The 15762-nt window shown below is 40.1% G+C and overlaps 1 protein-coding gene across 1 annotated transcript; it reads left to right on the top strand.

Moving 5' to 3' along the window:
- The first annotated feature begins 2972 nt into the window (after positions 1-2972).
- On the top strand, positions 2973-11680 carry LOC143012912 (chitinase-3-like protein 1). The gene is made up of 14 exons (XM_076166252.1): positions 2973-3056; positions 3233-3437; positions 3533-3589; positions 4119-4284; positions 4393-4517; positions 4609-4732; positions 4816-4998; positions 5119-5235; positions 6123-6252; positions 6861-7348; positions 7874-7981; positions 9338-9529; positions 9923-9992; positions 11643-11680. The coding sequence occupies exons 1-14, from the start codon at positions 3044-3046 to the stop codon at positions 11678-11680; spliced, it is 2016 nt and encodes a 671-aa protein (XP_076022367.1). The 5' UTR covers positions 2973-3043.
- The last annotated feature ends 4082 nt before the right edge of the window (positions 11681-15762 follow it).

Raw genomic sequence — 15762 nt, 5'->3', positions numbered from 1 at the left:
TTCTCCTGTGTGTCCTAACAGTATACATGACACTATTGTGTGGTAATCTTTGAGGAATATACCATATTACCATATTATTGAGACACAACATTGAGACACATGTGGCACATAGTCCAAATAAAAGAAACGTCACATTAAGAAAGTACTTTCATGTTAACACCTGAAAGCCTTGGTGACTATACATGCCCGACTTCAATCCATGACTGTTTACTCTGATGGAACATGACGTGGAGTCTATCTTTCATTCCTCCTCTATTAAGCCACTGACAAAACAGTGGTGTGGTCCAAATGCACCCAATGGAATGTCTTACATCATAATTATAGTGTTTCCTTTCATCGTCACACTTACAATGAGGAGTAACCACCCAATTAATCATGGTGCTAATTATTTTCAAATGCGGACAAGAAAACTGGAAACCATGAAAGGAAAATATAGAACACATGACACTTTTAGTCTATATACCAGGGTGCCCAGTGATCAGTCCATTCAGTCTAATATTTTCCCCTGGTTTCAGGTGGTGAAGTAGTATATAATTAGTTTAATGAGTATAACAGGTGTGTCTGTTCTAGGGCATTGTTGTGTTGTCGCTTGTCCTGGTTTACCGCCACACCTAAATGCAGCACGTTGCAAGCATTGAGCCATGGAGAATACGCCCATTCATCTCCTCCTTTGACAAATGAAAATATGACAAAAATGTATTAAGTGTCGCTCAATATGCAAATGATGTGTGCCTGCATCCTATTAATTTAACGAGAAACTGGAAGAATGGCCTTCAGTGTCGGTGCTTCAAAAACATAAATGAAACTAAAAAGCAGCACTGTCATTGAAGTATTTTTATTTTTTTCTAGGACTTTTAGCAGTTAGATAACAATATTATTGCCTTTATGTTTTAATTTTGATTGTTTCTGTTTTGCTTTTTGTGTTTCTGTGTATTGTAAATGAGGATTTTCTTTCCTTAATGGTTCTTTAAGAGGAGGTAAATATATACAAATACATTCTTGCAACTGTACAAAAACACACGTATCATGTACACCACTGTTCAGAGAGCTTTTAAACAAGTAAATATCAAAATAATAGGTCTACATGAAGGTAAAGATGTGTGAGCTGATGTAGTGAAAGTATCCCTTAAAGAAGATAAAGATAAAACTTTGTACTACTCAATGTATCAAAATGAAATTCAGTGCAAACATTTCACACAGCATGGGAGTGACGTTTCAGATTGAATTGTCCAGAGTTTATAATTACATTTCATACCTGTTGGACAAGTTCCATGTGAGTCTGAGATGGACCATTTAGACCCATTGACAGCATGTACAGTAATAACAAATAATAATTAAAAAATAATGAAACCTTAAAGCACTTGTTTGAGGGTTTTTTCATCAATGTTTAACTTTGAATGGAACTCAGCATTAGTGTAATTATCCAAAAACTATTAGCCACTCTGAATGTGTGAATGTCTGAAAGCTTATTGGTTACAACTAAGCTACCCTGCTGAAGAAGTAGAAACGTTTCTGACTGACTCATTCCTACTGAATGCTTTTGTTTTGTTTTTATGAACTTTTAAACGTTCAGCTGATCAGAAAGTAGATCAACAGACTAATTATGATGATTTACAGTCACCACCCAGTTGAGATGCCCCACCCCTACAGCTTTCTGCCTGTTTAAATTGAATCATTTCAGTGGCATCAGTCACACTAGTGTAGAGTACTTCCTCCATCCTGACATCACCTGTAAGTATTCCATTTACCTTGATATCATTGCTGATATAATTGTAGTTGAGTGTTGATGTTCCTATTGCAATCTCTGTAATATGGACAAAAAATAAGAGATTTGTTCATGAGATTTGATAAACCTGTTTTTAAACCAAATTTTGTCCTTTTTGTGTTCTGACTTGTGGTTGATCCCTAATAACACTCGACTGGCAAGGCGCATGGACAGGTGTAACAGCTTTTCTAACTGCAAATTTGAAATGTTGGCGTTAGTGGTTGCTGGTTTCCCAAGCTCACCATAGCACATAGAGTGCAATGAAAGCCATCACTGACATTAGACCACCATTTGAAGCCAGACATGTTTCAGTTGTGGTGCTATTTGACGCAATGGATCACCAATTGGTTCTGGTATAGATGAAGCAGATATGATGGCCTTTCCAAAAATATTTTCACATTGAATGGGTGTTCCCTGAAAAAGCAGAACAAATTGTTGTGTTCCCTAAGGACCTATTCTATGTCCGCCTCTTCTTAGTTGAAAATGGTAGTGCTGGGCAGGTTCACCAGGAAACATGACATTTCCTTTCACAGCAACACTGATGATACTCAGCTGAAGATGTGTCTCTTGATGGCACATGTCCCAAATGTAGCTAAGATATGAGTGTTTTGATGTCACACCATTTTTTAAAAGCTCACCAAGGACAAAACCCATTTCACTTGTTGGTACAAAAGCCCTGGTAGAGAAAGTGGCAGCAAATTCAATAGAAATTGTGTCAAGCCACAAAGATAAAAACCAAGGGCTTAGTTTTGATTCTGAATTAAACCCTAATTCTCTAATTAAAACATGAACTAAACTGACTCATACAGCGACTGAATAATATTTCTATATAATTTTTTTTTCCCTCTCTGAGCCACATATAGAGATTAATCTACTGTAACATATTGGACAACTGCAACACTTCTCTCTGGTCTTAGAACTTAGAGTCTTCACCCATTCAAATGTCTTCAGGCACTTCTAACTTCCTCATACTTTCAGGCAGAGAAACCATCCAAACAATCAATCTTTCAGGTCATCAGCATCTGCAACTCATTCATCAGAGCTCCCTGTGTTTTGTTGATTTTGCCCATGCCCCCTTAAGGGCCTTGTAGAATAACACTATGTGCAAATTTTTCATTATTTAATTTCTAATTTATGGTATTCATCCACACAGAAACATGGGGAAACTACTCCTAACTGCAGGTAAGCATTGTAACCTGAATGAAAGAATGTTTCCTTCAGATCTGATTTCAACCATTACTGACTCAATTCTGTCATTTTGAAGGTCTCTGCGTTATCATGGCCAGCTTGGGTGAGTTTTTGTTTTGCATAAACTACTTATATTCAACAGTTTTGCAAGCAGTTAATTATCTCTGTGTTGGGTTAGATGGCGTAAAATGATTATTGTTTACTCATAACAAATCCAAAATAAAAAAATAAAAAAATATACAAAAATGAAAGGCTATAATGAGTTCCTTGTCTGTTTAGCCTCTTCATACAGACTGGTGTGTTTCTTCACAAGATCGTCCCAGTTCAGAGAAGCAGAGGGGAAGTTCACTGTTGGCAACATTGATCCGTACCTGTGTAGCCACGTCATCTATGCCTACGCCAGCATTAGTGATGCCAATCAACTGGTCCCGATTGACCAGTTGGACACAGGCTCCTACAAGGCCCTAAATGACCTCAAAAAACAGTCAGTTCTTCACCCTGAAATATTTTGGAAATTGCATAAATGTATTTTTTTTTGTAATGTTGAATATTTATTACTCAATGTGATTATTCCCATAGGAATCCAGAGCTCAAAACCCTTCTGTCAGTTGGTGGCGTGAACATTTGCAGAGAAAAGTGAGATAAAGTATTTCTAATAATATTGATCTGATGTGTCATAATTAGGATGTCAAAAATTGAAATTATGAGACAAGAAAGTTGAAGAAGATTCAGTAATAATTTTGACTTTTTATCTCGTAATTTTGACCATTGTTCTTTTAACTGGTTGATATGGGCTTCAATACAAATGCCTCGTATTTTTTAATAAAAGTAAACCATGGACATCATTACATGTGGAAACCATAGTGACCAGCCTTTCAATTATAAATTCTAATTCTAATTCTGATAGGCCAATAGTGTGCCTATGTAACTACTGCACACCTACCAGTCAACATTTATTTCCTACTTTGCCTCACCGTTTAGAGATGAATAATGTGCTCAGATTATTCCAGTCTACATAGAATCCGTGAAAACACAAATATCAAGTGTGCTTGAATTCCACCTCAAGATCTTTGTGCACATAACACAACACTTTGCACTAGTCTTTGCGATTGTACCATTGAAATAGAAATATCTTCTTGAGAGTACTTATTGTTCATATGTTCAGATTCAGTGTGATGGCGCAAACACCCAGCAGCAGATTGGCTTTCATCCAGTCTGCTATGATACTACTGAGAACATACAACTTTGATGGGCTAAACTTGGACTGGAGGTTCCCTGGAAGTGAAGGAAGTGATGCAAAGGACAAGAAAAAATTCACAGCGCTGTGCCAGGTGTGATCTAGATTCACTCATTGTGTTGGAAATATACAACATCTGCAACACAAGCTACATACTATATATAACTCAGTGTGACTTCATGTATGCTTCAATGTTATATAGGAAATCTATCAGGCCTTTGAGACTGAAGAAACCTCAAGTGGCCGACCCAGATTAATCATCACTGCAAATGTGGCTGCTCATAAACCAATGATCGATGCCAGTTATGAAGTGTCAAAGTTTGGAGGGTGAGACTAAATTTTATTCTCACTACTGTTTCCGTGATTCTGTGATTATATGCTACAGAAACTAATTGATAGCATAATTGTATTTTGTCAGGTACCTGGATTTCATTAATGTGATGACCTATGACTTTCATGGTGCCTGGGAGAGTGCCACTGCACATCACAGCCCATTATACCAGGGATCCCATGACACAGGGGACCACATTTACTCAAATACAGTAAGTACTGGGTTTTATAGCTAAACCAGTTCACATTTTGTGTAGGGAGAGCTTAACTTTCTATTCCAATTCTTATTATTTAGGACTTTGCCATGCGGTACTGGCGTGACCAGGGCGTAACTGCAGGAAAGCTAAATTTAGGGTTTGCTGCATATGGACAAACTTTTAATCTTTCCACTGCTGCCAATGGTGTTGGAGCACCATCCGGTGGCCCTGCTGATGAAGGCTGTTACACCATGGAAAACAACATCTGGTCCTATTATGAGGTAAAACTGTGTAATTTTTGTCCATAGCCAAACACAAAACCTTTCACTGCTTATGATGTGACAAGTTGTTGTTTATGTCCATGCATGAGATCAGACACTGACATTTAATTATTCTTGTAGACTTGCCTTTATCTTGAAGGAGTACCTGTCCAGTCGATTACAGATCAACAAGTTCCATATGGCACCAGGACATATGAGTGGATCGGATTTGAGAACAAAGCAAGTGCTGAACTAAAGGTCAGTATTCTTTTCTTAAAACTATAGCTCAGTAATTCATTGGCAAACTAGAGGGGGATTCTTTAGACCACATTCCTCTACCAAACAAGCCCAGAAGTCAGAATTATCGTACTAATGATGCACTGTCCTAAAAAGATTGAAAAGAATGAAATGACTAACATAAATATAATATTTCCTGGATCTATCTGGAATTATTAAGGACACTACCAACCAAAATTACTTACATACTGAATCAGCATCATCGTTTTTTCTGTGCAGCAGTCTCTAGTCCGTATATTTCAGTTCACCACATCATGATCCTTATCCAGATTGGGACCAAATTGCATTCATTTATGGGATCATCATTAGACATTTTTAATTGAGATTGGAGTATTGCCTTTGAATAAATTAACACATTTTAACTAAAGTGTCACATGTATTATCAATACCAGACACTGGTATGCAAAAAGGCTTGAAAGGGCCCATATTCCACTTATAAATGGTGTGAAGATGCCAAAAAATGCCAAAAAATGTGACCTGAAGTTCTTTTATCTAACTATGTTGAATGCACTTATTGGAAGTCGCTTTGGATAAAAGTGTCTGCTAAATGACCGTAATGTAATGTAATGTAATGTAATGTAAAAAAGTGGGTATTTTAAGTCTTATTATAAGTCTTTGCTTGGCAGTCATCATTGGTTTGATAGATTATCATTGAAGGGTGTCTAAAGCGAATTCTTGACATCCACATTATGTGGTGCTCACCAAATATTATCTGATGAGCATGAGAACATAGTTGGTGCTCAGAAAATAGCATCTGGAACCCAAGACATTGCATCTGGTGTGCAAAAGCGTGTGAAACAACAGATCTTTTGTAAACATGAATTCAAAGTGTTTTTTTCATTTATCAGGCTAATTATGTAAAAAACAAATTTGGAGGAGTCTTCGTCTGGGCGCTGGACCTTGATGACTTTAACGGAGAATTCTGTGAACAGGGACAATACCCTCTCGTCAACCAGTTGCACAATCTTCTGCTTTCAGGTAAATCAAATATTTAAAAAAAATATCAAACTTATTATAAGGTGGTGATTTCAGTTAGTTTGTAAAAAAATATATCTTCACTTAAGGTAATGAGCTTTTAAACCTGACCTGACCTGACCACTATTTGGTCTGTTTTAGCTCTTTTGATGAACTCGTTATTATTCATTTCTTAAGACAAGTATGTGTCTCCCGTATGATGGATAAAACAGTCGAGATGCTTGTGAACTGCCAGTGAAACAGCAGCACTACTTTCAAAAATAATATCTTATTAGCCAAATTGAAAGGATTTTGTGTACAATGTAATGAAAAGCACGATTAAACATAGATTAACTCTTTCCATTGTCCAGGACCGGAAATAACAAGGACAACTACACTTCCAATCACATCCACAACTACACCTCCTGCAACCACATCTCCAGCTACTAACACTCTTGGCAACAATCTTCTACCAGATGAAAATGAATGTTTTTTTTCGAATAGTGCAGACAGCACTACCTATTACCAGGGGTGTGTTATTCCCATTCTAAAATCATGCCCCACAGGTACAGTCTTTTCATCAACCTGCAATTGCTGTACAGGAACAAGCTCACCTGTGACTTCTACCACAGCTATACCTACTACCATAACTTCTACAGCTTCTACCACAATCTCAACTACCACAACTACAACAACACCTACTACCACAACAATAGCTACTCCCACAACTACACCTACCACCACAACTACACCTTCTACAACAAGCACACCCACTACTACAGCTACTACCACAAGCATACCCACTACTTCAGCTACTTCCACAACTCCAACTCCCCCGACTACAACACCAACTACCACAACTTCCACTACGACTACACCTACTACAACAACCACACCTATACCTACTACCACTACTACAGCTACAACTACAACACCTACTACCACAACTACACCTACGACCACTACTTCAGCTACTACCACGGCTACAACACCTACTACCATAACTGCTACTACATCTACAAGAACAACCACAGCTATACCTACCACAGCCACCACAACTACTGCTGCACCAACTACCACAACTACTACACCAGCTACCACAACCAGCACAACTACTGCTGCACCTACTACTGCTGCACCTACTACCACAACCACCACAACTACTGCTGCACCTGCTACCACAACCACTGCTGCACCTACTACCACAACTGCTACACCAGCTACCACAACAACCACAACTACTGCTGCACCAACTACTGCTGCGGCGGAAGCGACCACAACTACTACACCTGCTACCACAACCACCACAACTACTGCTGCACCTACAACCACAACTACCACACCTGCTACCACAACAACCACAACTACTTCTGCACCTACTACCACAACAACTACACCTTCTACCACAACAACAACTACTACTGCACCTACTACTACAACCACTGCTGCACCTACAACCACCACTACTACACCTGCTACCACAACCACCACAACTACTGCTGCACCAACTACCACAACTACCACACCTGCTACCACAACCACCACAACTACTGCTCCACCTGCTACCACAACCACAACTACTGCTGCACCAACTACCACAACTACTACACTTGCTACCACTACCACCACAACTACTGTTACACCTACTACCACAACAACTACACCTGCTACCACAACCACCACAACTACTGCTGCACCAACTACCACAACTACCACACCTGCTACCACAACCACCACAACTACTGCTGCACCTACTACCACAACTACTACACCTGCTACCACAACTAGTATTGCACCTACTACTACAACTACTGCTGCACCTACTACCACAACTACTACACCCCCTACCACAACAACCACAACTACTGCTGCACCAACTACCACAACTACTACAAGCCCTACCACAACAACCACAACTACTGCTGCACCAACTACCACAACTACTACAAGCCCTACCACAACAACCACAACTACTGCTGCACCAACTACCACATCTGCTACCACAACCACAACTACTGCTGCACCTACTACCACAACTACTACACCTGCTACCACAACTAGTATTGCACCTACTACTACAACTACTGCTCCACCTTCTACCACAACCACAACTACTGCTGCACCAGCTACCACAACAACCACAACTACTGCTGCACCAACTACTGCTGCGGCGGAAGCGACCACAACTACTACACCTGCTACCACAACCACCACAACTACTGCTGCACCTACAACCACAACTACCACACCTGCTACCACAACAACTACACCTGCTACCACAACCACCACAACTACTGCTGCACCAACTACCACAACTACCACACCTGCTACCACAACCACCACAACTACTGCTGCACCTACTACCACAACTACTACACCTGCTACCACAACTAGTATTGCACCTACTACTACAACTACTGCTGCACCTACTACCACAACTACTACACCCCCTACCACAACAACCACAACTACTGCTGCACCAACTACCACAACTACTACAAGCCCTACCACAACAACCACAACTACTGCTGCACCAACTACCACAACTACTACAAGCCCTACCACAACAACCACAACTACTGCTGCACCAACTACCACATCTGCTACCACAACCACAACTACTGCTGCACCTACTACCACAACTACTACACCTGCTACCACAACTAGTATTGCACCTACTACTACAACTACTGCTCCACCTTCTACCACAACCACAACTACTGCTGCACCAGCTACCACAACAACCACAACTACTGCTGCACCAACTACTGCTGCGGCGGAAGCGACCACAACTACTACACCTGCTACCACAACCACCACAACTACTGCTGCACCTACAACCACAACTACCACACCTGCTACCACAACCACCACAACTACTTCTGCACCTACTACCACAACAACTACACCTTCTACCACAACAACTACTACTGCACCTACTACTACAACCACTGCTGCACCTACAACCACCACTACTACACCTGCTACCACAACCACCACAACTACTGCTGCACCAACTACCACAACTACCACACCTGCTACCACAACCACCACAACTACTGCTCCACCTGCTACCACAACCACAACTACTGCTGCACCAACTACCACAACTACTACACTTGCTACCACTACCACCACAACTACTGTTACACCTACTACCACAACAACTACACCTGCTACCACAACCACCACAACTACTGCTGCACCAACTACCACAACTACCACACCTGCTACCACAACCACCACAACTACTGCTGCACCTACTACCACAACTACTACACCTGCTACCACAACTAGTATTGCACCTACTACTACAACTACTGCTGCACCTACTACCACAACTACTACACCCCCTACCACAACAACCACAACTACTGCTGCACCAACTACCACAACTACTACAAGCCCTACCACAACAACCACAACTACTGCTGCACCAACTACCACATCTGCTACCACAACCACAACTACTGCTGCACCTACTACCACAACTACTACACCTGCTACCACAACTACTGCTGCACCTGCTACTACAACTACTGCTCCACCTTCTACCACAACCACAACTACTGCTGCACCAACTACCCCAACTACTACACTTGCTACCACTACCACCACAACTACTGTTACACCTACTACCACAACAACTACACCTGCTACCACAACCACCGCAACTACTGCTGCACCTACTACCACAACTACTACACCCTCTACCACAACCACCACAACTACTGCTGCATCTACAACCACAACTACCACACCTGGTACCACAACTACTGCTGCACCTACTGCAACCACTACAACTGCAACTACTACTTCTACCACGTCTGTAATGAATACCTGTCATGGAAACGGATTTACAGGTGTCTTAGGCAACCCTGCTGACCCATCAAGCTTTTACAACTGTGATCATGGGATTGCTACTCTGCAATATTGCCCCGGTGGTACAGTATTTCGAACATCTTGCAATTGCTGTGCTTTCTGATCGGAATGATCGGAAGTTCACCCATTCCTACACACACACACACACACTCATTTACTGAGGGGCATGCCATGCAAGGTGCCACAGAGTTCAGTGTCTTGCTTCTTTATCAGAAAAACTAACAGGTAACAGGCCGTCAGTGAGGAGCCTGGAATCTAACCACAGACCTTTCAATCCTCAGACGATCACTCTATCTTTCTGAACCATGCCACCCATTTAAATATAGTAAAACAAATCTGGCAGCAGTAGAAGGAATTGTTTTTGTTTTTGTTGTATTTTAAGTTATTATTTAATCTGGCTTTATATTTATATATATCATCTATATATATATCAGATCTTGATACTATTGTTATAAAGAAGTAATTCAATGTACACTGAATATGTTAATTGTTGTCATTTGTTGTTAATTTCACTAATTTAAACATGTTTGATTGGCATAATTATTGTTTTGAATTGAAATTATTGAAGAATTGTGTATGTATATCAACAAATAAAACTTATTTAAACAAATCAAATGTTGAAAAAACATTTATTTGATATAACCTTGTACATAGAATGTTATTATATAACATGTGTGACTTTCAAAGGCCAATGCAACTTAATTCATATAACGCCAAATTACAACAAGTGTTATCTCGAGGCACTTTACATGCAGAGCATTTAAAGAAGTCCAACATCCTATGATGAGCAAGGACTTTGCAACAACTCCCCTTTAAAGGGATGAAACCTTAGGCAGAACCGGGACTAGGTGGGCTGCCTTGACCTTCTGCCTTGACCAGTTGGGTTTAGAGAGAAGGCAGAGAATGACAGAGAAAGAAGAGAGACCCTAACAGAGAGAGGCACAGCAACAATAACAATAGTACAGGTGTTACTAATGATATCAATACTAATTGCAGGACAGGGTCTTCATCTCTACAAGACAGGCCTCTCACATCAACCTGTGAGACGAGACAACACAAAAACCTCTGGGGAAGAAGTAAAGTTAGTGAAATGCAGTGATAATACAATGACTGATACAGATAGAGAGGGGAGGAGGAGAGAGGAGCCTCGTGCATCATGGGAAGTCTCCCACTAGTCTAGGCGTAAAGCAGCATAACTAGGGGCTGGTCCAAGGCAAGCCTGGCCGGCCCTAACTATAAGCTTTATCAAAAAGGAAAGTTATAAGCTTACTCTTAAACGTAGAGAGGTTGTCCCATTTGTAGTTGCACTTGTGAGGCTTTCTGAACACCTCAGTGCTCACACACAATGGAGGTCGGTCATGAATTTAGGACTATTTTAGCTTGGCTCAATCCTGCCTTGTTGACTTTGGCTTTTGCAGTGTCAGGGGTAAAAATAATTGATATAGCTTATAAACCCAACTACAGTATATGCTGCATATAAAGAATGTTTCTGTCTTCTTCTATCCCCCACACCCTGTGTTCTCTTGACACAGGTGATTATGCAAATTACCATTTAATCCGCAACAATTAAATGCTAAGTGTTAGGTTAGCCATCAGGTATGTACAGTATGTGTTGGCAAACAACAACAATGTATTTATATGAAATGATAATCACAGTACTGTCACTGTAAAGATGTGAGAATCCACCAAGGGCTTGTTTTTGTTGACAAGATATAGGAGACGAGTTTAGGAAGAAGGTGTAACGAGCATAAATATTGGATTTGGCTAATAATTTCATTTTAACTCTATTGTTTTGAAATGAGTTGTGTAAGACCAAAATGGACATTCAAATTGTTGCACACAAGACAGAAGTTGGCATGTTGGCTTTAAACCTCTGTGGACGTCTCAAAATGAAGCCATTATTTAGTTGTGTTCCTGTGGTAATGTAACTGTGCTTGGTTCTGTTGTTGTCCAGTTTCTAATAAGTGTTTACGTAGAGACTTCAAAGGAATCTCAGGGCTAACCTTATCTTAATTTCAACATAAAAGGCCAAGGATGATGCTTTAACCACATAAAGGAATGCTGCATGGTCTTACAATGTTCTCAGATCACACCTCATCCCTTGGGGTCGCATGGAGGGCCATATAATATGCAAATGTTTTGTCTCAATCCACTGACCTCTAGGCGAGGGGACAAAGTGGTGGATACATTCACACATCTCATTCTGTTGTCGTTGATTGTGCCAAAAAAACGATGTGACAGTCTTTCATTGGTTGTGGCAAAAGTATGTAAATGTCCAGGATAAGGGTATTTAAGAGGCCATTGTGAATAAGGCTCTCTCTCTTCTATCTGTGCTACCTTCTGCTCTCTTCTATATTTTCTTTGACCTGGGGCTCTGTCTCCCTGGCTCTTCTCTTTCTCCCTGATCCTTCCCTTCTCTTGCCCTTTCTTCTCTCTACTTCCTTTTCCATTCTTCTCTTTTGACCATCATTACCTGGTTTGTTTATCTGGTTTATTTTGTCATTTGTATCTCTTTAGATCTTGTTTTACAGTCTCTCAGCTACTGCAACTGTAACTGTAATTGGAATGTCAGCTATCAGATTTAAGATTTAAGATACTTTTATTCATACAATATAGTCATATAACATGCAATTCACGATCAAATCACGTGCAATTGAAATTTGTCTTGCACCCCCTCCTATATATCATACACACAAACACATGCATTACAGAGGGGGTGCAGGGCAGCCACTACACGGCACCCATGGAGCAGTTGGGGGTTCGGTGCCTTGCTCACGTGCACCTCGGCAGTGCCCTGGAGGCAAACTGCCAACTCACCAGCTACCAGTGCACTTGCTTGGTCCATACGAGACTCGAACCGGCGACCCTCCAGTTCCCAAGCTGAATCCCTATGGACTAAGCTACTGCCGCCTTCAGCTATGCCGCCCTGCCGCCTATCAGTTCATGTTAGTAAACTATCCACCCTTCAGCTCACTTCTATTCTGCCGTGCCTCTCTGTATAGCTAAATTAGTATCACTTAATCATAGTGCCATTCTTATTTATCAATGGAGTCAGATAAAACACAGTTAACTATCTCTGTCCATGGGTGTGAGTTTTTTCATCCTTACAGATGTTTGACGACAATCAATCCCCCAATAGAACAATTGTTTAAATAAAAAACATTTGGACTGTAGAACTGATTACTTTACAATAATTTATATAATGTGCTGTAATGTTTCAAAGGATCAGTGAAATCTTTATATTTTTGAATGAAATATATTTTGTGTAGTTCTTTTCAATTACACCCAGGTCTATGCTTTACATTTATGATTGTAAACCTCCATACATCATTGCAATTTCAGTCTGCTTGTATTCTACCTCAGGGTCTACGTATAAAGTTAAACAACAACAATAGCATTAATAATACAACCTTCCTCTCCAAAATATTCTACAATTGTATGCGCAATGTCATGTAAAATGTTTGCTTCAATGAAAATAAATAAAACTCCATCCAGCAACACAGGTGGAAATGTGTCTTTATGCAGTCTACATTAACAACATGCTACTATTGACTAGGGCTGTCATGCACAAACACACAATGTGCCTAATTTCCATGACTTTGGAGACAACAGGGGAACATAATTTGTTTGACTTATGCAGACATATGCAAAATCCTGCTTGTGTGTAGCTTGATCTACCTTTGGCATGTACATGCAAATGTGCAGACCAATGGTAGGGCAGCGTACGTGCAAATGTTATCCAATCAACCCCACAGTTGCTCCATCCCGTCTATTTTAAAAGACAGATACCTCACTCTCACCCTCACCCTCACTAGGCATTGCATGCGTCTCCTTTAAGTCACTTGTAAGTATCAAGTTCACATATTATTGCAAACTTTACATCTTCTCACTAATGTTTTCTTTCTTTAGAGTCATTATTTTGCCAAAGGTAATTTCTTTAGCAATAAATACTTTATTTTAATTTGTTATTGTAAGACCAGACTAACTATGTTGATTTATTCAGTTGATTTATTTATTTTTGTAACATTATATGTTAGATGTGTGTATCATTATCGAGTTTAATTGCGTCACTTGTCATTGTCATTGATTCTGGTGTCAATCAATCAAATCAAATTGATAAAAACTAAATAGTTATTACAACAAATTCTGGTTCTTCCTGTGGATGTGGATTGGTAACAGTACTTATTGAGTTCCACCCTGGGCCATGTTCACCCTTCCACCAAGTTTAGCTTAAATTGGTTTATAAGTTTTTGAGTAATCCTGCCAACAATCAAGTAAACCAACATATTGCTGTGAAAGCATTACCTCCTTGGCAGAGCTAATAATGTAACTATATAATATACAGTATATGAATATACATATAACAAAATGCATTTTTACTCTGTCCAATTTCTGTGCATTCTAGAATTTGCCTTCATCCACACAGGAACAACATGAGCAAGATCCTTCTAACTGCAGGTAAGGCACAGTAGATTTACGATGGATCAAATTAATGTTTTCTTAAACCTTTTAAACTCATACAAAGTCTTGTCTTTGAAGGTCTCATTATCATCGCCAGCATGGGTGAGGTTTTTGTGTTTGTGTGAAGAACTCATTATCTACACAGAATCATTCATAACAAAGTTTCTAAATGATGTATTTTAAGTTTGAACTCTTAACACACCACTCCAATTTCAGGGACTGCGTTTCCGTCCACAATCCCACCTCAGGCTGAAGAGGCCAAAACTCGCGCCACAGTCCCACCTCAGGCTGAAACTCGAGCCACAGTCCCACCTCAGGCTGAAACTCGAGCCACAGTCCCACCTCAGGCTGAAACTCGAGCCACAGTCCCACCTCAGGCTGAAACTCGAGCCACAGTCCCACCTCAGGGTAGCGCTATCATGCACGCTGATGAGATAGAAGACTGTCATGAAAAGGAAGACGGGATTCACGCAAATCCTAATAATCCGCACACTTATTTTAAGTGTTCCAACGGGGAAACCAGCATCCACACCTGCACACCTGCAAACCATGTTTATAACCAAGCATGCAAATGCTGCGAGTAAACTTCCTTCATGTTACATTTAAGAAATACAAAGAGAAGAAAGAGATTTCAGTTCTTAAATGATAATCTCCACAGATCCATATTAACGCAACGGGTGTCTTGACATATATTCTTAGAATGTAGATCTTCTGATTCATATACACTGAATATACTGTGAGACTAGAGAAGCTATATTTCATATATCCATTTTCTGATTGGCCTGACAGAAGGCATATTTCTCCCTCTCAGCCTTAAAGCTGAGGAAGGATCGAGTTAGATCATGTGTGAAGCAGGCAGTGGTCACAGAGGTGTTTTGATTTATATTGATTATTTACGCCAATTAAACATTCAACCATTTTAATACCTTGTTGTCGATGTCTGTAATAAAGAGGTTAATCATTATACCTGCTTGCGAGTTGTTTTTATTTCAATTCAAAGGTTTGAGGGGTTTTTTGGTTTTAATCTAAGGGGAATTAAGGGGTTAGTCATCTTAATTGAGGCTCAAATCTGATTCTTCCATGTCACACAGCTGAATCAGCAATCTGTTCCCATGATCGTTTCAATTTTACTGTCAACTTCTGTGTTGATCAAACAATTTCAAAGACATACATTTTTAACGACCCACATTT

The sequence above is a fragment of the Genypterus blacodes genome, unplaced genomic scaffold (assembly GCF_046128005.1).
Source record: "Genypterus blacodes isolate CSIRO-AG114 ecotype Tasmania unplaced genomic scaffold, CSIRO-AGI_Gbla_v1 ptg000156l_1, whole genome shotgun sequence".
NCBI classification, from domain to species: Eukaryota; Metazoa; Chordata; class Actinopteri; order Ophidiiformes; family Ophidiidae; genus Genypterus; species Genypterus blacodes.
This window is presented reverse-complemented; position numbering and strand designations above follow the sequence as displayed.

What these genes read in the sequence shown, in the direction of transcription:
- LOC143012912 (XM_076166252.1), top strand. An exon ending in ACATCTGGTCCTATTATGAG is followed by an intron (nt 4,999 to 5,118) that starts GTAAAACTGTGT and finishes TTATTCTTGTAG; the next exon opens with ACTTGCCTTTATCTTGAAGG. An exon ending in AACCACAACTACCACACCTG is followed by an intron (nt 9,993 to 11,642) that starts GTACCACAACTA and finishes CTCTTGACACAG; the next exon opens with GTGATTATGCAAATTACCAT.